The sequence below is a fragment of the Lissotriton vulgaris genome, chromosome 7 (genome assembly GCF_964263255.1).
Source record: "Lissotriton vulgaris chromosome 7, aLisVul1.2, whole genome shotgun sequence".
NCBI lineage: Eukaryota > Metazoa > Chordata > Amphibia > Caudata > Salamandridae > Lissotriton > Lissotriton vulgaris.
Genome location: NC_141695.1, coordinates 848,920,530 through 848,938,002, shown reverse-complemented (window position 1 = coordinate 848,938,002; position 17,473 = coordinate 848,920,530). Strand labels below are relative to the sequence as shown.

The following is a 17,473-nucleotide window of genomic DNA, read 5'->3' as shown; positions in this document are numbered from 1 at the left end:
AACTGTAAGCTATGTCAAACCAGCATACGATGTATGACAGCTGAAATTGTGGAGCATAGAGAGGCAAATCATATAGGACCAGTGAATGATTGCTGTGAGCTAGAAAGGCCAGATGATGGGCATGGAAATGGGAGGGGGAACAGGTGGAGTTTAAGGAGGAGAAGGCATGGGATGGCTAGCCAGGGCAAGGGCCCAATGAAACATGAATGTGATATCAGAGCTACTTCACTTTGTGCTTTAGATAACTGTAGCAAATCTGATACCTACAAATGTCGATTGATGCCAGTTATACTGTTTAAATAGGTTGCACCGATTAAAAAAGCTCTTTTTTAAAACAAAACTGTACTTCAATCAACAGCACTGATTACAACCACTTAATGCATGTTTAAATGTCTTTTATTGGGACATTTAACCTATTGTCAGTCTACATCCAAATGTAACACTAAAAAATGATTAAAAAAAATTACTTCATAATTTTGAAGTCGGAAAGGAACACTACCTTCCTTTAAAGCAAAGCGGATTTGTATAAATAAGTCACTATTTTTATATCAAAATTCACATATAAAATTGCTTCATTTCTATACATTCAAACTAAAGCAGTTATATGGAGGTAAAAATTTAAATACGACAAAATCTCTTCAAAAAGGAAAATAAAGGTGCAAATCCAAAGAACTTTGGGTTGCTGGTAGCTCTTGGTCATACACATCAATGCATATTCATTCCCAAAAGTGCATTGTTGGCCAGAATTTAATACTGTTAAATCAATTGCGAGAATTGATGGTTACACATAATTCAACCACCCCTGAGTACCCCGTCAGTAATCTAAAGCTCCTCCCACTTTCACACCTCTAGTTATTGAAAGTGATCTCTGGAACTCGAGTTTTACATCATAAAGGGACAAGAGTCATTTTACAAAAATCTAAATAAAAGGGAATATAGATATATATTGAAGTATATATATATCCCATCACATTTCCTCTTGAAAGCCGTGGACACATTTCCTGCAGTTCCAGCTGTAGCAGATTAATGTCATTGTGCCCCCCACAGAACCTGATGTGTGAGTATATACGTGTACACTGCGTGCATGTGCATGCAAGCGCGTGCATGTGCATGCAAGCGCGTGCATTAACCTGCCCACATAAACAGCCCTTTCCCTTTTGATTCTCTTGGGTGCTGTACAGAACTCACACAGCTCTGGTTCAAAGGACTTTCAGGGACTCCTCAGGCTCTGCTTTCCTCCCTGCAATACGAGGGCTGGGAGGGAAGTCTCACTGCCCAAGGGGCTCCCTGCAGATGAAATATTCTCAGTCAGCAGCATCTATCCTGCAGAGCTGCTTTATTAGCCTTTCCTTGCGGAATGTTCACAAGGAGCCTTTGCCACCCTCTCAACCAAAGAGGTTGCACTAGGAATAGACAGCCATTTCCAGAGCACAGCTCCAGCCAAATCATCAACATAATCCTCTCCAGATATTACTAATGACACTTTATCAGCATTAACTGTGTTACTGATTGAAGGAAGCTGGGGTGGAAAGCACATCAGGTGTACAGGAAGTGCTCTCAGCAATGTTTCTTCCCCATGCCAGACTCTGCTTCAAATACTAACGCAGACATGCAGTCCTCCGTGGCATCTTGGCTCCCTCGCTTCTCAGACTGTCTCACCTGGCCCACTGGACCGGTAATGGCTGGGTGCTCAGGAGTTAAAATCTCATCCCACCCAAGCAATGGAGCAGTAAATTCAGTAATGCCTTCCTGACACTTCACCTCTTGTTGCTCCTTCCTGAAGGGCATGCTGGAGTCTGAGCCATTTAGAATCACAACTTCATGCCGTCTCACCGGCAAGACTTTTTCTTGCGTCATATCTGGGCTCATAGTCTCATTCTTTCCCGGTGTGCTCAGGGAGGCTTGCTCGGTTGATGAATTTCCAGGATTCACGGTGTTCAGGTCCTGACATAATGAAGCTGCTGCTGCTTCTTCAAGTGTTGGCTGCTTAGCAGGTTCTGGTTCAGCGGCTAATGGCTCAGCTACCACATTTGGGGCAGGCATGGCTTCTGGCCCTGGTTGTAGTTGTGAAGTGTTTTTCAGCTGGCAGTGGCATAGGGGGCAGGTCTCTTGTACATACAGCCATTTTTTAAGACATCCAGCATGAAAGAAATGGTTGCAGGGGGTGATAATGGCATTCTTCATGTCCTATAGAGGAGGAAAAAAAGGCATTTAGAAAAAAGCATTATCAGTGCACATGTTTAGACATACCAGAAAACAAACCCTCTTAAATTGAAAATCTTCGACTGTTTCAAGGCAATTTGCCAAAGGATGGTGCTTCATTCCCTAAAGTTAGACTCTGCAAGACAAACTTTTTACCTTCAATTTGCAACAGCTCCTAAAACCCTCCCTTCTCCCACTGGGAATTCCCGACTTCCTCTCCTGTAGACCACTGACCCAAGGGACTCTATTTAACAAGCATTTGCAATGCATTAGGCCTCGCATTTCGGAGAGATTAAGCTATTGGCATTGTAAATGACAATGACTTATTTTTATGTTTTGATAATTAACACAAATAAAAGGCATTGTCATTTACAATGCCAATAGCTCAAACCCTTGTAAATGCGAGACATTCTTTAAAAAAAAAATATTTTTACTTTATACAGCAGTGTAATTCATAAAACGGAGAATATATACCCCAAAAAAAACATATTCAAAGAAGTGGCCGCCATTGTCCCAGGTTGCTTAAAGCGCGCAAGACACACTGAATGTTGCAGGAAAGCATATCGTGCCTGCAGTAGGAGAAACTATTTGAAGAAAATAGTGCTTAGACTTAAAAAGACTTGCTGTGTAACAACAGAAGTAAAAGGGCCAGTCCTCATGGGAGGTTACGAATTAAGACAAGGTGGTACTAAGGAGGGACTAACAAGCTTATAAACGAATCAGAAGCCAGCATTTACGTAGGACAATGACACAAGCGTATGACAAATATAGGCAGAGAGTGGGCTGGGCTTCTGTTCCATACTCCAATACAGCATGCCTCGCAGAGTAGCGCATGCGCTGCCCAAGCTCGACCTAAAAAAATCTGGCTTAGCCCCTTGGTTCACACCAAGCAAATTCTCACAAACGCCCTTCACTTAGAAAGGTGTCAGTCCCCTCAGGGATCAGGTTGATTGTACTCACTCACATACAATGTTTTTCACCAGCTTGCATCACGGGAGCGCCACACTTAGAAATGAGATCGATGAGAGGGCAAGAACAGTAACGTCAGGAATAACGATCACTGACATCTCTGGAAATGTCACATATCACATCACCATTGACCGTATCAATGATTTAGTTGAAGCTGTGAATAACTGCCTTGTTTCACCTAGCTTCTAACAGAGGACAGAGCCATGTTTCTATGAGCATTCACTTCAATGACCTCTGTATGCTTGCCAGATGTCATATTCTGGACCCAGAACTCACTTCCAATGTCCTAATGCTACATACAGTAAAAGGAGAGGCACTGTAGTCTCACAAAAAATTGTGGCTCAACAACACTTCCTACATTCCCTAGGTTAGAAGTCCCACGTGAGACTAATTACTAAATACCATCAAACTTTTCTTTTTAATTGCAAAATGTTCAGTGAAGTATCTACAGCTTTTGCCGCCCGGGGCAATCCCTGAGTTTGCCGCCCAGTGACACTGGGGCAGGTAACAGCAAGGGAGGGAGGGAGGTGGGGGTTTAGTCGACAGACAACGACAATTGTTCACCTCTGCCACCCCCAAATAAAGTGGTCTCTCCCAGCAACGTCACTGGCAAAATTAACATATGACATTGAAGAATCACCTGCTAGTCAAGCATGGGCACATATTAAGCCAAATGAATGCTAGCAATAATCAAGGGCACTTATGGACCACAGGGAGATAATGTTCTCATCTAGAATCCTTGGTAGTCAGTCAGGGGTTCATGCTATGAAGATAAACTGTGATATAGGGAAACTCAAATTTGTTTATTCTTTTGCTTTCTGTAACACAGCATGTAATTTGCATTATAACAAAATATTTTTGTTGTATATGGCAATCAGCCTTTATAATAGGTAAGCATCTTCAAATCTGTAATGACACAAAGCATTTCATTTTCTCAAACGTGCAACAATATATAAGATTTAAAAGGGCGGGGCAGGGAGGAATACAAATCCAGCTCACCTCCCTATGTGAATAACAAAACGAAACACTCCAAAACAAAATAACCAGTAGAATACTGTTAGGTAAAATCCCAAAGAAACAAATGTCCAACGTTGGTTCCAGGAGTAGATGTATATCTCCTTTTATTAGGTCATCACGTCACATGGAAATTTTACAGCCAACCGACACGTGTTTCGTTATAGTTCTGTACAATCACAGACGCTATAACTCTTCAGGGCTTGATGGCTGGATCCTTATATATTAGGGCCCTCGTCCGGTGATAATTCCAACCCGACAGGGTAACCATAGAATGAAAAGTGATGCGGTAAAGTCCAATATTTTACCAGTGTACACAGAGTCACTTGGGAATTTCACGGATGCACCAAACTGTTTCACAAGAAGCGTGCATGATGTTTCATTATGTGTGGAATAAGACTTTAGTTTCTTGGGTATTAATTACACGTTTACTGTACCTTGTTTTCAGCCTTATTGTCCCAGATGAAGGGCCAAGATGCCCGAAATGCATTGGACTGACAATGTGAATTGTGAATAGAGATGAAATGTGAATTTAAAGAAATATGAATTGAATAGAAACATTCGAACACTTCATGAATAAAATGAGAGTACTGGCTATTTTGAACTGTTGATCCTTTGGATTATTCACTTAAGGAATCCTGGGCGGTCCAGGAGAACGTTGCGCAGTGCGCTAGGGGATGCTTTCACTGTTGTTGCAAGCACTACTTTTGAGTCATATTCCAGGACGCCCAAGACAAGAGGTGCCACCCGAGCAGCACGCTAAAATGTGATGAGATTTACTGTGAAACATTATAACTGAGTTTCTTATAGACAGGCTGTGCGCTTTCACCTCTATCTTACACTCACGATATCATTTCTTGTCATCGAGGCCAGCAGCACGCCACAAATTTGTTCACATGATAACTTCACACTTAAGAACAAGCTTTACATCTTGATCGACATAATGCAATATGAAGAGATTAGTAAGAGCACGGAAGCAAGGGCAGATACATTTGCTTTCCAAGAAGGGGAGGCCTCAAGGATTTATTCTTTAATACAGGAGGAAATAGACTACACATCCTCTAACAGAACCAAGGCACAGAGCATAAAACAACTTTTATACATCTCAAAAAGACATGTTAACCAGAAATTACATGCCAGCACCTTAATTCGTTATCATAAGATGCAACGCATACCAAGAGGGTTGCGCATAGCACTTAAGCCATCTTTGTGTAAGAACTCAAAGACTTTTCAAGATAAATGGTACGCGATACTTAATAAATGTTCGCTTGATTTGATACTGTTGATTATCGAGGAACTTTCAGGAATTTTAGTTTAACTCAGCAAAGATATGGATGAGATTTCTGATGAATTATCTAAAATGATGAGCGCAGAAGAACTAACTACAGTCCTGAATGATATCAAAGAACAAATCGATAAACACACACAGGAGATCAACGAGCGGAAAATTAGAAAGTTTAGACGTGACACGTTGATTATAAATTAGGGGAGGTCTATACGTGGGCTGACGTGTATGCCCAGAAAAGGAGAAACCGCCCTTACACTCCGTACACTGATACTTCCTCTTCAGGAAGCGATATGTCCAACAAACCTCCATCCAACAAAGATCAAGTATCTAGAAAAGGAGCCCCTACCACTCATGAGGGAATCAATACATCTATGACACCAACGACATCAGCAGACACAAACAGCGCGAAGGTGCCTTTTTTAGAACAAAGCCCCGCTTTAACAGACGACCCAGGAGGGGAAAAAGATGCCCCAACCACAAGAAGCGTAACCAAGGAAAAGGAGAAGAAGAAAACTACGAGCAGGAACACTTAGTGATCAACATCTCCGACTATGATCTTACCAAACAGGAACTTACAATGTTACAAAAAGGAACGTCTTTTGTCCCTAAAACCCAAACGAACATATTAGAACTTGAGGTCAGTTTTTTTTAAGCGTATGCGAAAATTGAGGTTGCGCCACTATTTTGATAATATTGTACCGAAACCTTTGTCCCAAGAACTAGACCAATTGAAGGGTTTACGATCAAAGAGCACTTTCATGGCCCCAATGAGCCACAAGTCTTTCAACCTATTTGAGACAATAGTCAAACAGGACTTGAATAAAATCAAATGTGAGAAGAGAACAAAAACAAATATGACCAAGAAATCTGGCAAACAACCAGAGGATCACCTGCATACAAGCAGATAAGGGCGGAGGCCTTGTAATGAACACGGAGATGTACCAGAAAAGAATCACAGAACATCTATTTGACGGGAACACCTATGCTCCTTTGGATCATAATCCCACACAAGAATACCTGATTAAACTCACTGAAATCATTCAAAAAGCTAGAGCTAATGGAAAAATCACAGAAAAAACCAAGAATTTTCTAATTAAACTTAACCCGAGGAGTCCGACCTTCTACATGTTGCCGTAGGTACATCAGAACTTATTTGATCCTCCTCTGCGTCCCATCGTTTCCACCAGAAACAGCATACATGAACCTACGGGTCAATTTATAGACAGGTATATGCAACCCACAGTACAACAGATGGTGACATATGTCAGGGACACTTCTGACTTTCTCACAAAACTAGATGAACTACAAATGGAGACAGATGAACGATTGATTCTGTGTACTGCGGATGTTAAATCATTGTATACCTCAATCCCGCATGGTGCGGGGATTGAGGCAATGGAGGAAGCAATTTTAACGACAGACTATGAGTTGTCTTTTCAAACTTTTCTTTTGGAACTCATTGTATTTACATTGTACCATAGTTACTTCAAAGTTAACAACATCTGGTACCAACAATTGGTTGGAACTTCGATGGGCAATTGCGTCGCCCCAGTGTATGCCAACATCTACATGAAATCTTATGAAGAACAGAATATACTAAAGAATCCAGTTTGGACAGCTAATCTGAAAATGTTCGTTCGTTATATCGACAACATTTTCATTCTTTGGAAAGACACTAAAGAATCACTTGAAAGCGCATTAACAGAATTGAACATTCCGGAAAGATAGAAAAAGAACTGTTTCGAAAAAACACAGATAGAAACAATACCCTTCATTTCCAGAGCTTCCACCAGGAGTCTTTGAAACAACATCTACCGACATCACAAATGATGCGTGTGAAAAAAATCATGTCAGATCCAATAAAAGCCAAGACTAAAATAAAGGAAATGGGCGATAGATTTTGCAGCAGAGGCTACCCTGACACTCTGATTAGACAATCAGAACAGAAAGTTAACAATATGCGGAGAACTGACTTATTGAAAACCCGTATTAAAGACAAGGATAAGAGAATGACAATTGTATCCAAATACTCCACTGTGAGTTATAGATTCAAAAAAATCATTCATAACCACTGGAAAATTTTGAAAGCAGAACCAGACTTTAAAAATACATTTGATGAACCACCTATCTTTGCCTTTACCAGAGGCAAGAACCTTGGCGAATTATTGCAGATGAAAACCACACCTGAAGTACGCTTTCGTGGAACTGGACCATGTTTGCAGTGTGGCCACTGCAATAACATAATCAGAGGGAATGCTTTAACTCATCCGATGAAAGGCTACAAAATCAACCTCCGAGTCAATGCCACTTGCGATACAGCAAACGTAATTTACATGCTCAAATGCCCATGTGGGAAAGTGTATGTTGGTAAGACTACTCGCAAGATAAAAGTGAGACTCAATGAACACAAGTCTAACATCAGAACTGGAAATAAGAAATCATGCATAGCGGTACATTTTAAAGAGTCACATCACAATGTATCCCAATTACAATTTCTCATTCTGGAGGTGATTGAAAAGATGGAAGGACGTGATAATAACAGTTTTTTATTACAGCGAGAAAACAACTGGATGTATTTGTTAAATTCCCATAAGCCATTCGGTCTGAATGATCGGACCGAATTTACCTGTTATTTATAACCATGAATTTTTGTAGAAGCCTTGAACCTGTAATGCAGGATGAGAATTCTATCCCCTTGGTTAACATTTTGACAATCATCATGTTTTCTTTTATGAGTTTGCTTTGAATAGGCTATTTCAGCATTTGTTTACACATCACACAACTTTATTTAGACAGAGTTCTCACACGCCCTAGAGTTTCATTAGAGGTTTTCATCACAATGTGATTGGCCGCTGTCCGATCATGTGATCGGAAGCTAGACCAATCACGGGATAGCTTACAAACTTTGCAAAGTCAAACAATGCATTAAACACTAAGAGTGGCAGCTACCGCGGCCGCTTTTCAAACATTACACACTGGCCGTTTGGCGGGAGAGACCCTGAAAGAGAAAAGTAAGCTTGCTTGATTTTTATAATAAACAACATTGAATACGAACATAATTACGGGAGATGTACTTATAACATTCTTGCATTTCACAGATTTGTAACTTGTTCGTTTTGAAGATATTATTCACTTGAGATTCATACAAGTGTGAGTGCCTGAGGGCTACTTTTTTCATTTCACGTTTTTATTGAAACTTTTGCAGAGAGTCACTTGGGGATTTCACTGATGCACAAAACGGTTTCACAAGAAGCGTGCATGATGTTTCATTATGTGTGGAATAAGACTTTAGTTTCTTGGGTATTAATTACGCGTTTACTGTATCTTGTTTTCAGCCTTATTGTCCCAGATGAAGGGCCAAGATGCCCGAAATGCATTGGACTGACGATGTGAATTGTGAATAGAGATGAAATGTGAATTTAAAGAAATATGAATTGAATAGAAACATTCGAACACTTCATGAATAAAATGAGAGTACTGGATATTTTGAACTGTTGATCCTTTGGATTATTCACTTAAGGAATCCTGGGCGGTCCAGGAGAACGTTGCGCAGTGCGCTAGGTGATGCTTTCACTGTTGTTGCAAGCACTACTTTTGAGCTTATGGTAGGTGCCATTGGATTTTCCACCTCAATCCAGCAAAAGAGTTTCCATTGTTATGCTGTATGTAATACTGTAAGATATGGTGGAGCTCTGTGGGATGAAACGGGGAAAGGAAGCTGGTAGCATGATGCAAGTAACCCGATTTATTAGTCCAAAACTAGATATCACCAATTGTTTCATGGAGGATTGGTGTTGTATGTCGTTAGAAAACCTAGTTGACTCGCCTGTCATGAAAGGACGGATACAGTTTCACTGTATCGCTGTCGTGTTGAGGTCGCTGAAGTCATATTTCCCAACCGTGTCCGGCAACACGTCTTGGCCCCTTTCACTCTTCGGTCTGTCCAAACAAAGGTGGTGCTGGAAGGCTGCAGGCATCTCGTCCGTCGGTGAGTCATGTGGAGTATTTTCCTGAGGGTCCGAGCGGTGCCAGCGGCAGGAACTCTTTCTGGCTATTTTGGAAGCGACCATTGAAACCAGAGTGTGACTGTTGATGGCTGCCATACGAATGCACTTGTTCCTCTGAAAGTGACAGCTACTTTAGTGACGAAGAGAGAAAAATGCTTACCTTTTACATTTAACAAGCATGTTTTTCAGGGTATATCGTTACCGAAGGTAAGTAACTTGTGCATCTGAAAGAAACTTTAGTGTTAGATTCCTTACCTTAGAATAGATACCCCCGCAATACCAACCCCGGTTGTGGGTCTGCGAACCAAGATCACACCGGAAAGTCCTGGAGAACGGAACGGCCCAAAAAGCCATTTCTCCGTACTTGGCTGTCCAGGCAGTAGTGCCTAGCGAATGTGTGCAGCGAGGCCCACGTTGCTGCCTGACAGATGTCCTGCAAGGGGATTCCCCGACCCAGGGCAGTAGTAGCCGCCGTGGCCCGAGTGGAAATGGGCGCGCAGCCCAACAGGAAGCTCTTTTTTTGCCAAAGAGTAGCACACCTTGATGCACAAGACGACCCACCAAGAGATGGTCCGCTTGTGCACCGCCCGTCCCTTCTTAGCGCCCACGTAACCAACAAAGAGCTGGTCGTCCACCTGGAACTGGCGTGTGCGATCTAGATAGAAGGAGAGCGCATGTTTTGGGTCCTGATGGTGGAGCCTCTCTTCCTCTGGTGATGGACTGCCCAATATGAAATGCTGTGACCACCTTGGGCAGGAAAGAAGGACGAGTACTCAAAACAACCTTGTCCGGATGGACAGAGAGGAAAGGAGGTTTAGAAGATAGAGCTTGGAGTTCACTCACTCTCCTGGCAGAGGTGATGGCAATCAGGAATGCAGTTTTAAGAGTTAGAAGACGAAGAGGACAATTATGAAGTGGCTCAAAGGGAGCGCACATCAGATACGCAAGCACAAGATTCAAGTCCCACTGAGGCATCACAAAGGGAACAGGAGGAAACATATGTGTGATGCCTTTCAAGAATCTATTTACAACAGGGGACTTGAAAAGAGAAGGCTGATCAGGAAGCCTTAAGAAGGCTGAAATGGCAGAGAGGCAGCCCTTGATAGTGCCCAGAGCAGAGCCCTGCTGGGCAAGAGAAAGAAGGAAGAGGAGAACCTCTGAAAGGGGGGCAGAGAGTGGATCCACAGCCTTTGCTGTGCACCATGCCACAAATTTGTTCCACCTGCAGGCGTATACCGATTTTGTGGAGGGACGCCTCTGCCAGAATCACATCACAGACTTCAAGAGGCAAGTCAAATGGCCTCAACTGTCGTCGCTCAATCCCCACACATGTATGTGGAGACTGGACAGGTTCGGGTGGAGGACCGTCCCCTGCTGCTGCGACAGAAGGACCTCCTGAAGAGGCAGACGAATCGGGGGATCGACTGACATGCTGAGTAGCTCGGGATACCAGTATCTTTGTGCCCAGTCCGGAGCCACAAGGATGACTTTGGCTCGGTCTCGCCAGATCTTCTTCAGCACTCTGGACAGAAGTGGTATAGGTGGAAAGGCGTACAACATACAGCATCTCCACTACGAGCTAGTGCCGCCTTGGAAATTCCAACGTGAAGAACTGATGACATTGCGAATTCTCTTCGGTGGCGAATAGATCTAACCAAGGCTCTCCCCACTGCCGAAAGAGACCTTGCGCCACGTCAGAGTTCAGACACCATTCGTGATCAATCATGCAGGCAGCTGAGTTCGTCCACTCTGGCGTTCAGGGAACTTGCCAGGTGTTGAACCACCAGGGTGACGCCATGGTGTTCCAGCCATGTCCAGAGGCGCAAAGCCTCATGACAAAGGGTCCACGACCCCACCCGCCTTGCTTGTTGCAGTACCACATGGCGGTGGTGTTGTCCGTGAACACTTGCACTACACTTCCCCGGACAGAGGGATGGAATGCCTTCAGTGCAAGACAGATCGCCCGCAGCTCCAGAAGGTTGATATGGAGCAAGGACTCCGCCGGAGACCAGAGGCCTCTGATCTCTGCCTTTCCCATGTGGCCCCCCCATCCCAGGAGAGAGGCATCCATCACTACTACGTGCTCCAGTTGGGGTAGGGAGAGGGATCTGCCGCTGACCCAATCGTGGTTAGTGAGCCACCACTGCAACTGACTCGCAGTGCCCTCCGAGATCAGGACATGGTCGGACAGGTTGCCCTGATGCTGTGCCCACTGAAACTTCAGGTCCCACTGCAGAGCCCGCATCTGCCAACTGGCGTGATGCACCAGAAGGATGCAGGAGGCCATCAGCCCCAGGAGCCGCAGCGTCAACCTGACCGAAACTCTGGATAAAGGTTGAAAGATCGGAATCAGAGCCTGAATATCCCGAACCAGCTGCTCGGGAGGATAAACCAGAAACTGCGCCAAGTCCAGAACCGCTCCGATGAAAAGGAGCTTCTGAGAGGGGCACAGGTGTGACTTCGGCACGTTGATGGAGAACCCCAGCGCGTGCAGGAGGTCAGCCATAGTCTGGAGGTGGGAGACGACTGTTTGGGGCGAGCCCGCCTTCAACAACCAATCGTCAAGATAGGGGAAGACTGAAAACCCTGATCTGCGCAGATGAGCTGCGATCACCGCCATCACTTTCGTGAACACCCGAGGGGCACTGGTAAGTCCGAAGGGGAGCACGGTAAACTGAAAGGGCTCATGGCCTACTGTGAACCGCAGGTGGTGCCGGTGGGCCGGCAGGACGGGGATGGGAAAATAAGCGTCCAAAGTCCAAAGCTACCATCCAGTCTCCAGGGTCTAGGGCAGCTAGGACCTGAGCTAAAGTCAGCTTCTTGAACTTCTCCTTCCGAAGGAAGCCGTTGATGCTCCGGAGGTCCAAGATAGGGCGTAGGCCTCCTTTGCCCTTCTTGGGTACCAAAAAGTAGTGGGAGAATCAACCACGCCCTATTTCTGGCCCAGGAACGAGTTTGATGGCCCCCTTGGCCAAGAGGGCCATAACTTCCTCCTGCAGAAGTTGCAAGTGATCCCCCGACATGCGGTGGTACTGCAGTGGCATGGCTGGAGGGGTCGCCTCGAAGGGGAGGGAGTAGCCCCTTTGGACGATTTGCAGCACCCACCTGTCCGACGTGATGGAGCGCCAGTGGAGGAAGTGATGGCGAACCCTGTCCCCCACTGGCGTCGAAAGGGCGTGAAATGCCCGACTAGGAAGGCTTAGAGGCAGATGATGCGGGGCGGATGTGGACTGACCCTGCGTTGTCCCCCGGTACCGCAACAGCGGTAACCATATCCGCGACCGCATTGACACTGGATCTGCAGCTTGTGGCTGGCTGGACCTGTAGGGGGCGCCCCTTCCTTGGCCACGAAAGGGGCGAAAAGCGGAGGTTTGCTGGTGCTGGCCCAGGCCCAAGGACTTGGCTGTAGACCTGGAGTCCTTAAAACGCTCGAGCGCACTATCCGCTTTGTCGCCAAAGAGGCGACGGCCATTGAAGGGCATGTCCATGACCTCGGCCTGGACATCCCCCCGAGAAGTTGGCAGACCGCATCCAGGCGTGGCGGCGAACCGCCACCGTCATGGAAATCGCTCTGCCCAGCGAGTTTGTGGTGTGAATTCCACATCGAATCGAGTAAAGTGTTGCATCCCGGCCCTCCGCCAGAGCTTGGGCGAGCCGTGTCCAAGCCTCCTATGGACACTGTGGCAGCACCTCCACAACCGTATCCCACAGAAAGTGGGTGTAACGTCCCAAAAGGCAGGCGGTGTTGACAGACCGCAGCCCCAAACTCAGAGAGGAGAACAGTTTCTTCCTAAACTGATCATAACTTTTGGATTCCCGATCCGGAGGAGCGGTCGGGAATGCGGTCTGGGACGTACAGTCCTGAATCACCAGGCACTCTGGGGTGGGGTGAACGGACAGAAAGCAGGGGTCGCCCGGAGCCGGGCGGTGGCGTCTGGCCACGTTCCGATCCACAGGGAGGCCTGTTACGGGCTTGGACCAGGTGTCCATCAGAACATCGGTGAGGGCCTCGTTAAACGGCAGTAGAGGCTCTGATGAGCTTGCCTGCGGTTTGAGCACCTCAGTGAGGAGGTAAGTCCTCACGGCCGCGACAGGGTGCTCAAGAGCCAAGGCCTTGGCTGCCCTGTTCAACACCACGCTATAAGTAGCCCCCTCCTCCGAAGCCACGGAGGGAGGAGAGATTAATCCAGTGTCAGGCGAAGTGTCTAGACCACTGGCCTCCCCCAGCTCATCTGCCCAGTCCTGGCTTAACTGGCACTGCTGTGCCAGAGGGTCCTCAGACCCCTCCCAGTCCTCAACGTCATCCATCTCCGGGAAACCAGGCAAAAATGATGGAGCCGAGTCGTAGGTGAATTGGTCACTCATCGGAGACTGCTCCTAGCGGCGCCGCTCCGGTGTCGCAATCGGACAGCACTGGGAGAGACACCCTCTGGGTCGGCGCCAGCGGAGGAGTCATGAGGTCGACTGGCGACAACCCAGATCCAGTCCTGGGTCCTGCGGGGCCCTACAGCATCGGGACCGGAGTCGGCGCCGGGGCCGAAACACCAGATGGCGCCGGGGCTGCCGGCCCGCAAGGGCTCCCAGTCGAACCCGCGGGGCCCGAAGGCGCCCCGACAGGTGCCGACGGAGGGAAGTGAGCCCTCATGGCCACGAGGAAGTCACGCATCTCCCCTGGTGTCGCATGCAGCCTAGGGACCGGCGGGTGTGGAGATTGACGCGGCTCCGGCGGAGCCACGCGGGTGGTGTCGCCCGAACCCCCGGCCGCGTCACGTGAGCGTCAGGGGGAGTCAGAAGAGCGAGGACGCCTCTTCGACTTCTTTTTCGAATGCCTCGACTTACCGGAGGACTTGGAGCCCGACGAGTGATGGGGACTCAACAAGAGGCGATCACAGCGGCTCCGCGACCGGTCCCTAGACTTCCTCCTCGACCGGGACCCCGAGCGGCGGGGCGCCGACTGCCGGAGCTCAAGTAACTTATGGGACCGCCCTCGTCTAGCCTTCGAGGTCAAGGCCCGGCAGTCGGGGCACGACTTGTCATCGTGGTCTGCCCCGAGGCAGTAAAGGCACCGATGGTGGGGGTCGGCACCGACACCAGGCGGTGACAGGCATAGCAAGGTTTAAAACCAGGCATCCCGAATGGCATCGAAAAGTGATAAAAAGACATCAAAAAAGTTAGTCAAAAAATGACTAGAGTACTGCTCTTCCCGGATCTGCGCTTGTTGGCGCAGAAAAAAGAAGAACTGACGTCAGCACGCGAGGGCGGCGTCTAAGTACTCCGACTACGTCATCCCGGTGTTCACAACGCCGACAACGGATGTGGAGCCACAGACGACGCCTGCCGGAGCGCAAGGGTAGTGCTGATGAAAACTTTCCGGATCCAGTCTGACGCCTGGGGATATTCTAAGGTAAGGAATCTAACACTAACATGTTTCTTTCAGATTGGGGCCATAAACAGTACACTAGATACAAGACAAATCAACATGAGAAATGGGAAGGGGAGAAGATTTCTGTTTGCCCTTATGATTGTTGCACATACGCTGCAAGGTCCATAAATTATTTAAAATAGGATCATGAGCGTTGTGTAGACATATCAAGTGCTTCGACGTTTCGACCCTACAAATGCCCAATAGTATGAAAGGCGTCGAGGTGGGTCTTCTTCAGGGCAGGAGATGGGGTGCGGAAGCTTAAGGGATTAATTAAAACTGGCATCCGGTGTGTGTTATGCGACAAGGATAAAAATAATTGAAAGGAAGGGCAAGAGTCAAGCTTGAATACAGCATTCAATTCTATACCTTGGTGAGTGTTATGTTATTTCCTTAAATCATTGATAATGCTAGAAGTAAACGTGTGCTGCTTCTACAATTCAAAGCAATTTGTTAACCCCAACAGAACCAACTGTTTTTGTGTTTATTACCTCCACTGCAACAGCTGCCCAGCCCTGAAAAAAAATAGATGAATTTGCCATGGTGGTAATTCTCCATTTGCGTTTGCTCCCCTAAACAAAAATATCTACCCAGCCATGTTTGCACACATGAGCTCTGCCAAACAATCAGTGCACAATATTTGCTGAGAGCATGGCCATGGTTAAAAAGGACATCATCAACAACATAGTCCCTCACTCCCATCCCTCACAACTTTCTCCACCGAGTATTACTGCCCACACAATTAGCTCGGCCAACATTAACATCCTTGCATCACAAAAAGCCCTTGCACCCTATCAATATTAAGACCCTTAAGGTCCTTTGTTATCTCCATTAAAATGTTCTTTCTATTATGTAAATGTATATCGTTACTTGTATAGGACAAATGTAGCTTGGAAGCAATGGAACACAAACTAACTGGAGCTATCACTGTCTCCTAGAAAATAAGAAAACGCGGAGCTGCAGAAAAACCCAACTGTAATCAAAAAGTAATACACACAGCAGGGCCATTCTCACCAACGTAATAATCTGCATATGAAAAGTAAAAAAAATTTTTTCGTTGTTTTGTCCATGTTAACAGTGTGCTATTAAAACTGTGTAATTTTTTTAATGTTCCCCTTTCAAACTTATAAGTCACTTTTGGTCCCATGGTCAACCAATTTGAACTTTAATATGCAGCTGCCACTTACTGCCTAGGGAAAGATCTCCCACCAAAACAAAAGCAGTTATAAGAAGCTACTTTATGATTCTCCATATTAAATTTTGTCACGAAACTAGACCTATCACATGCTGGTGGTAATTATAATAAAAAGTGACTTATAAGTTTGAAAGGGGAACATTAAAAAAATTACACAGTTTTAATAGCACACTGTTCCTCATAATAGTGTTCTTTAAAGTGTGATGCCGGGTGGAATAAAAATCGAGTAGCGGGGGGAGTTGCCAAGATGGCTGAGTGAGCAGACACGAAAATAGTCCCTCCACTCGAGCATTGACCAAAATAGCCATATTCTGGAGTGCCCAGACTTCGGGGAGCGGTACTAGGACAGGCATGTCTCTGGGGACGCTGGGGGCGACATATGGAGATTTGATCCAGGCTGATTCCCCGGAACGAAATGAGAGCGCCTGGAGCATGCATCGACGCGCAGCGACTGTCTTCCAGCAAAGAGGCGGCCGCGTGAGGCGGCCGCTCCACCCTCCCTCCTGGATCCATAGCGCTGCTTGTGGTATCGTAGCGCTGCTCTGGCATATTTTACTAATTGGATCTGCACCCGCTCTGCCTGCGTAGCGCTCAGCATTACTCTGCTTGAACTGTGATTACTCCGCATTGTTTAGCCTGATTTACATATCACATTTAGGAACGCTGTGCATTGCTTTGACTTAATTGAAAGGGTTATTCTGCCCGTGTTCCAGCGCCAGCTCGCATTTCCCGGTCCTGTTGTTGTCTCCCCGTCCATTTTGTTGTGCCTGCAGCCCGTCCCTCCCCCTACGCCCCCGCCTCCCTGCTCCCCCTCCCACGCTCCGCCCCCTCCACTATCCATTTAAGGCTGATGATCCAACGCGCAGCGTCCACGCGCTACGGCCGTGCCGAAGGTGCGCCAAAGGTAAGCCCGTCTACGCCCGTCCGTGCCAAGGCCGCGCCCAGCGGCAGACCCCCTGGTTCCCGTACCACCCACCCCTCCCGCATTACATACGACGCCCCCACCCTCTTAGCACTAAACCCCGGCCGTCTCCCCAACTGCGCCCAAGCCGCACCTGGACACACCCATGGACCCTTCACTTGCAACTCCAGCAAGTATGACGGCACCAAGACCAACTCCACATCTACTAACACCAAACAGAGATCGGACACCAACCACCTTAAATGCATCCTTCTCAACACCCGCTCGGTCCACAAACACGCCATCGACCTTTGGAACTTACTAAACACCATCTCTCCGGACGTCGCCTTCCTAACAGAAACATGGATGAACGCCTCCTCAGCCCCAGACATCACCATTGCCATCCCGGAAGGCTACAAGATCATCCGAAAAGACCGCATCAAGCAAACAGGAGGAGGCATCGCTATCGTCCATA

The 17,473-nt window shown here is 46.8% G+C and overlaps 1 protein-coding gene across 1 annotated transcript in view; it reads right to left on the bottom strand.

Annotated features, from left to right (window-relative positions):
* Positions 1-380: 380 nt before the first annotated feature.
* RNF145 (ring finger protein 145) overlaps positions 381-17,473 on the bottom strand; it is a 348,869-nt gene continuing 331,776 nt past the window's right edge. Inside the window, exon 11 of the mRNA XM_086931218.1 lies at positions 381-2,187. Within this exon, the coding sequence (XP_086787344.1) occupies positions 1,558-2,187 (630 nt within the window). The 3' untranslated portion in view covers positions 381-1,557. The remainder of the gene's footprint in view (positions 2,188-17,473) is intronic.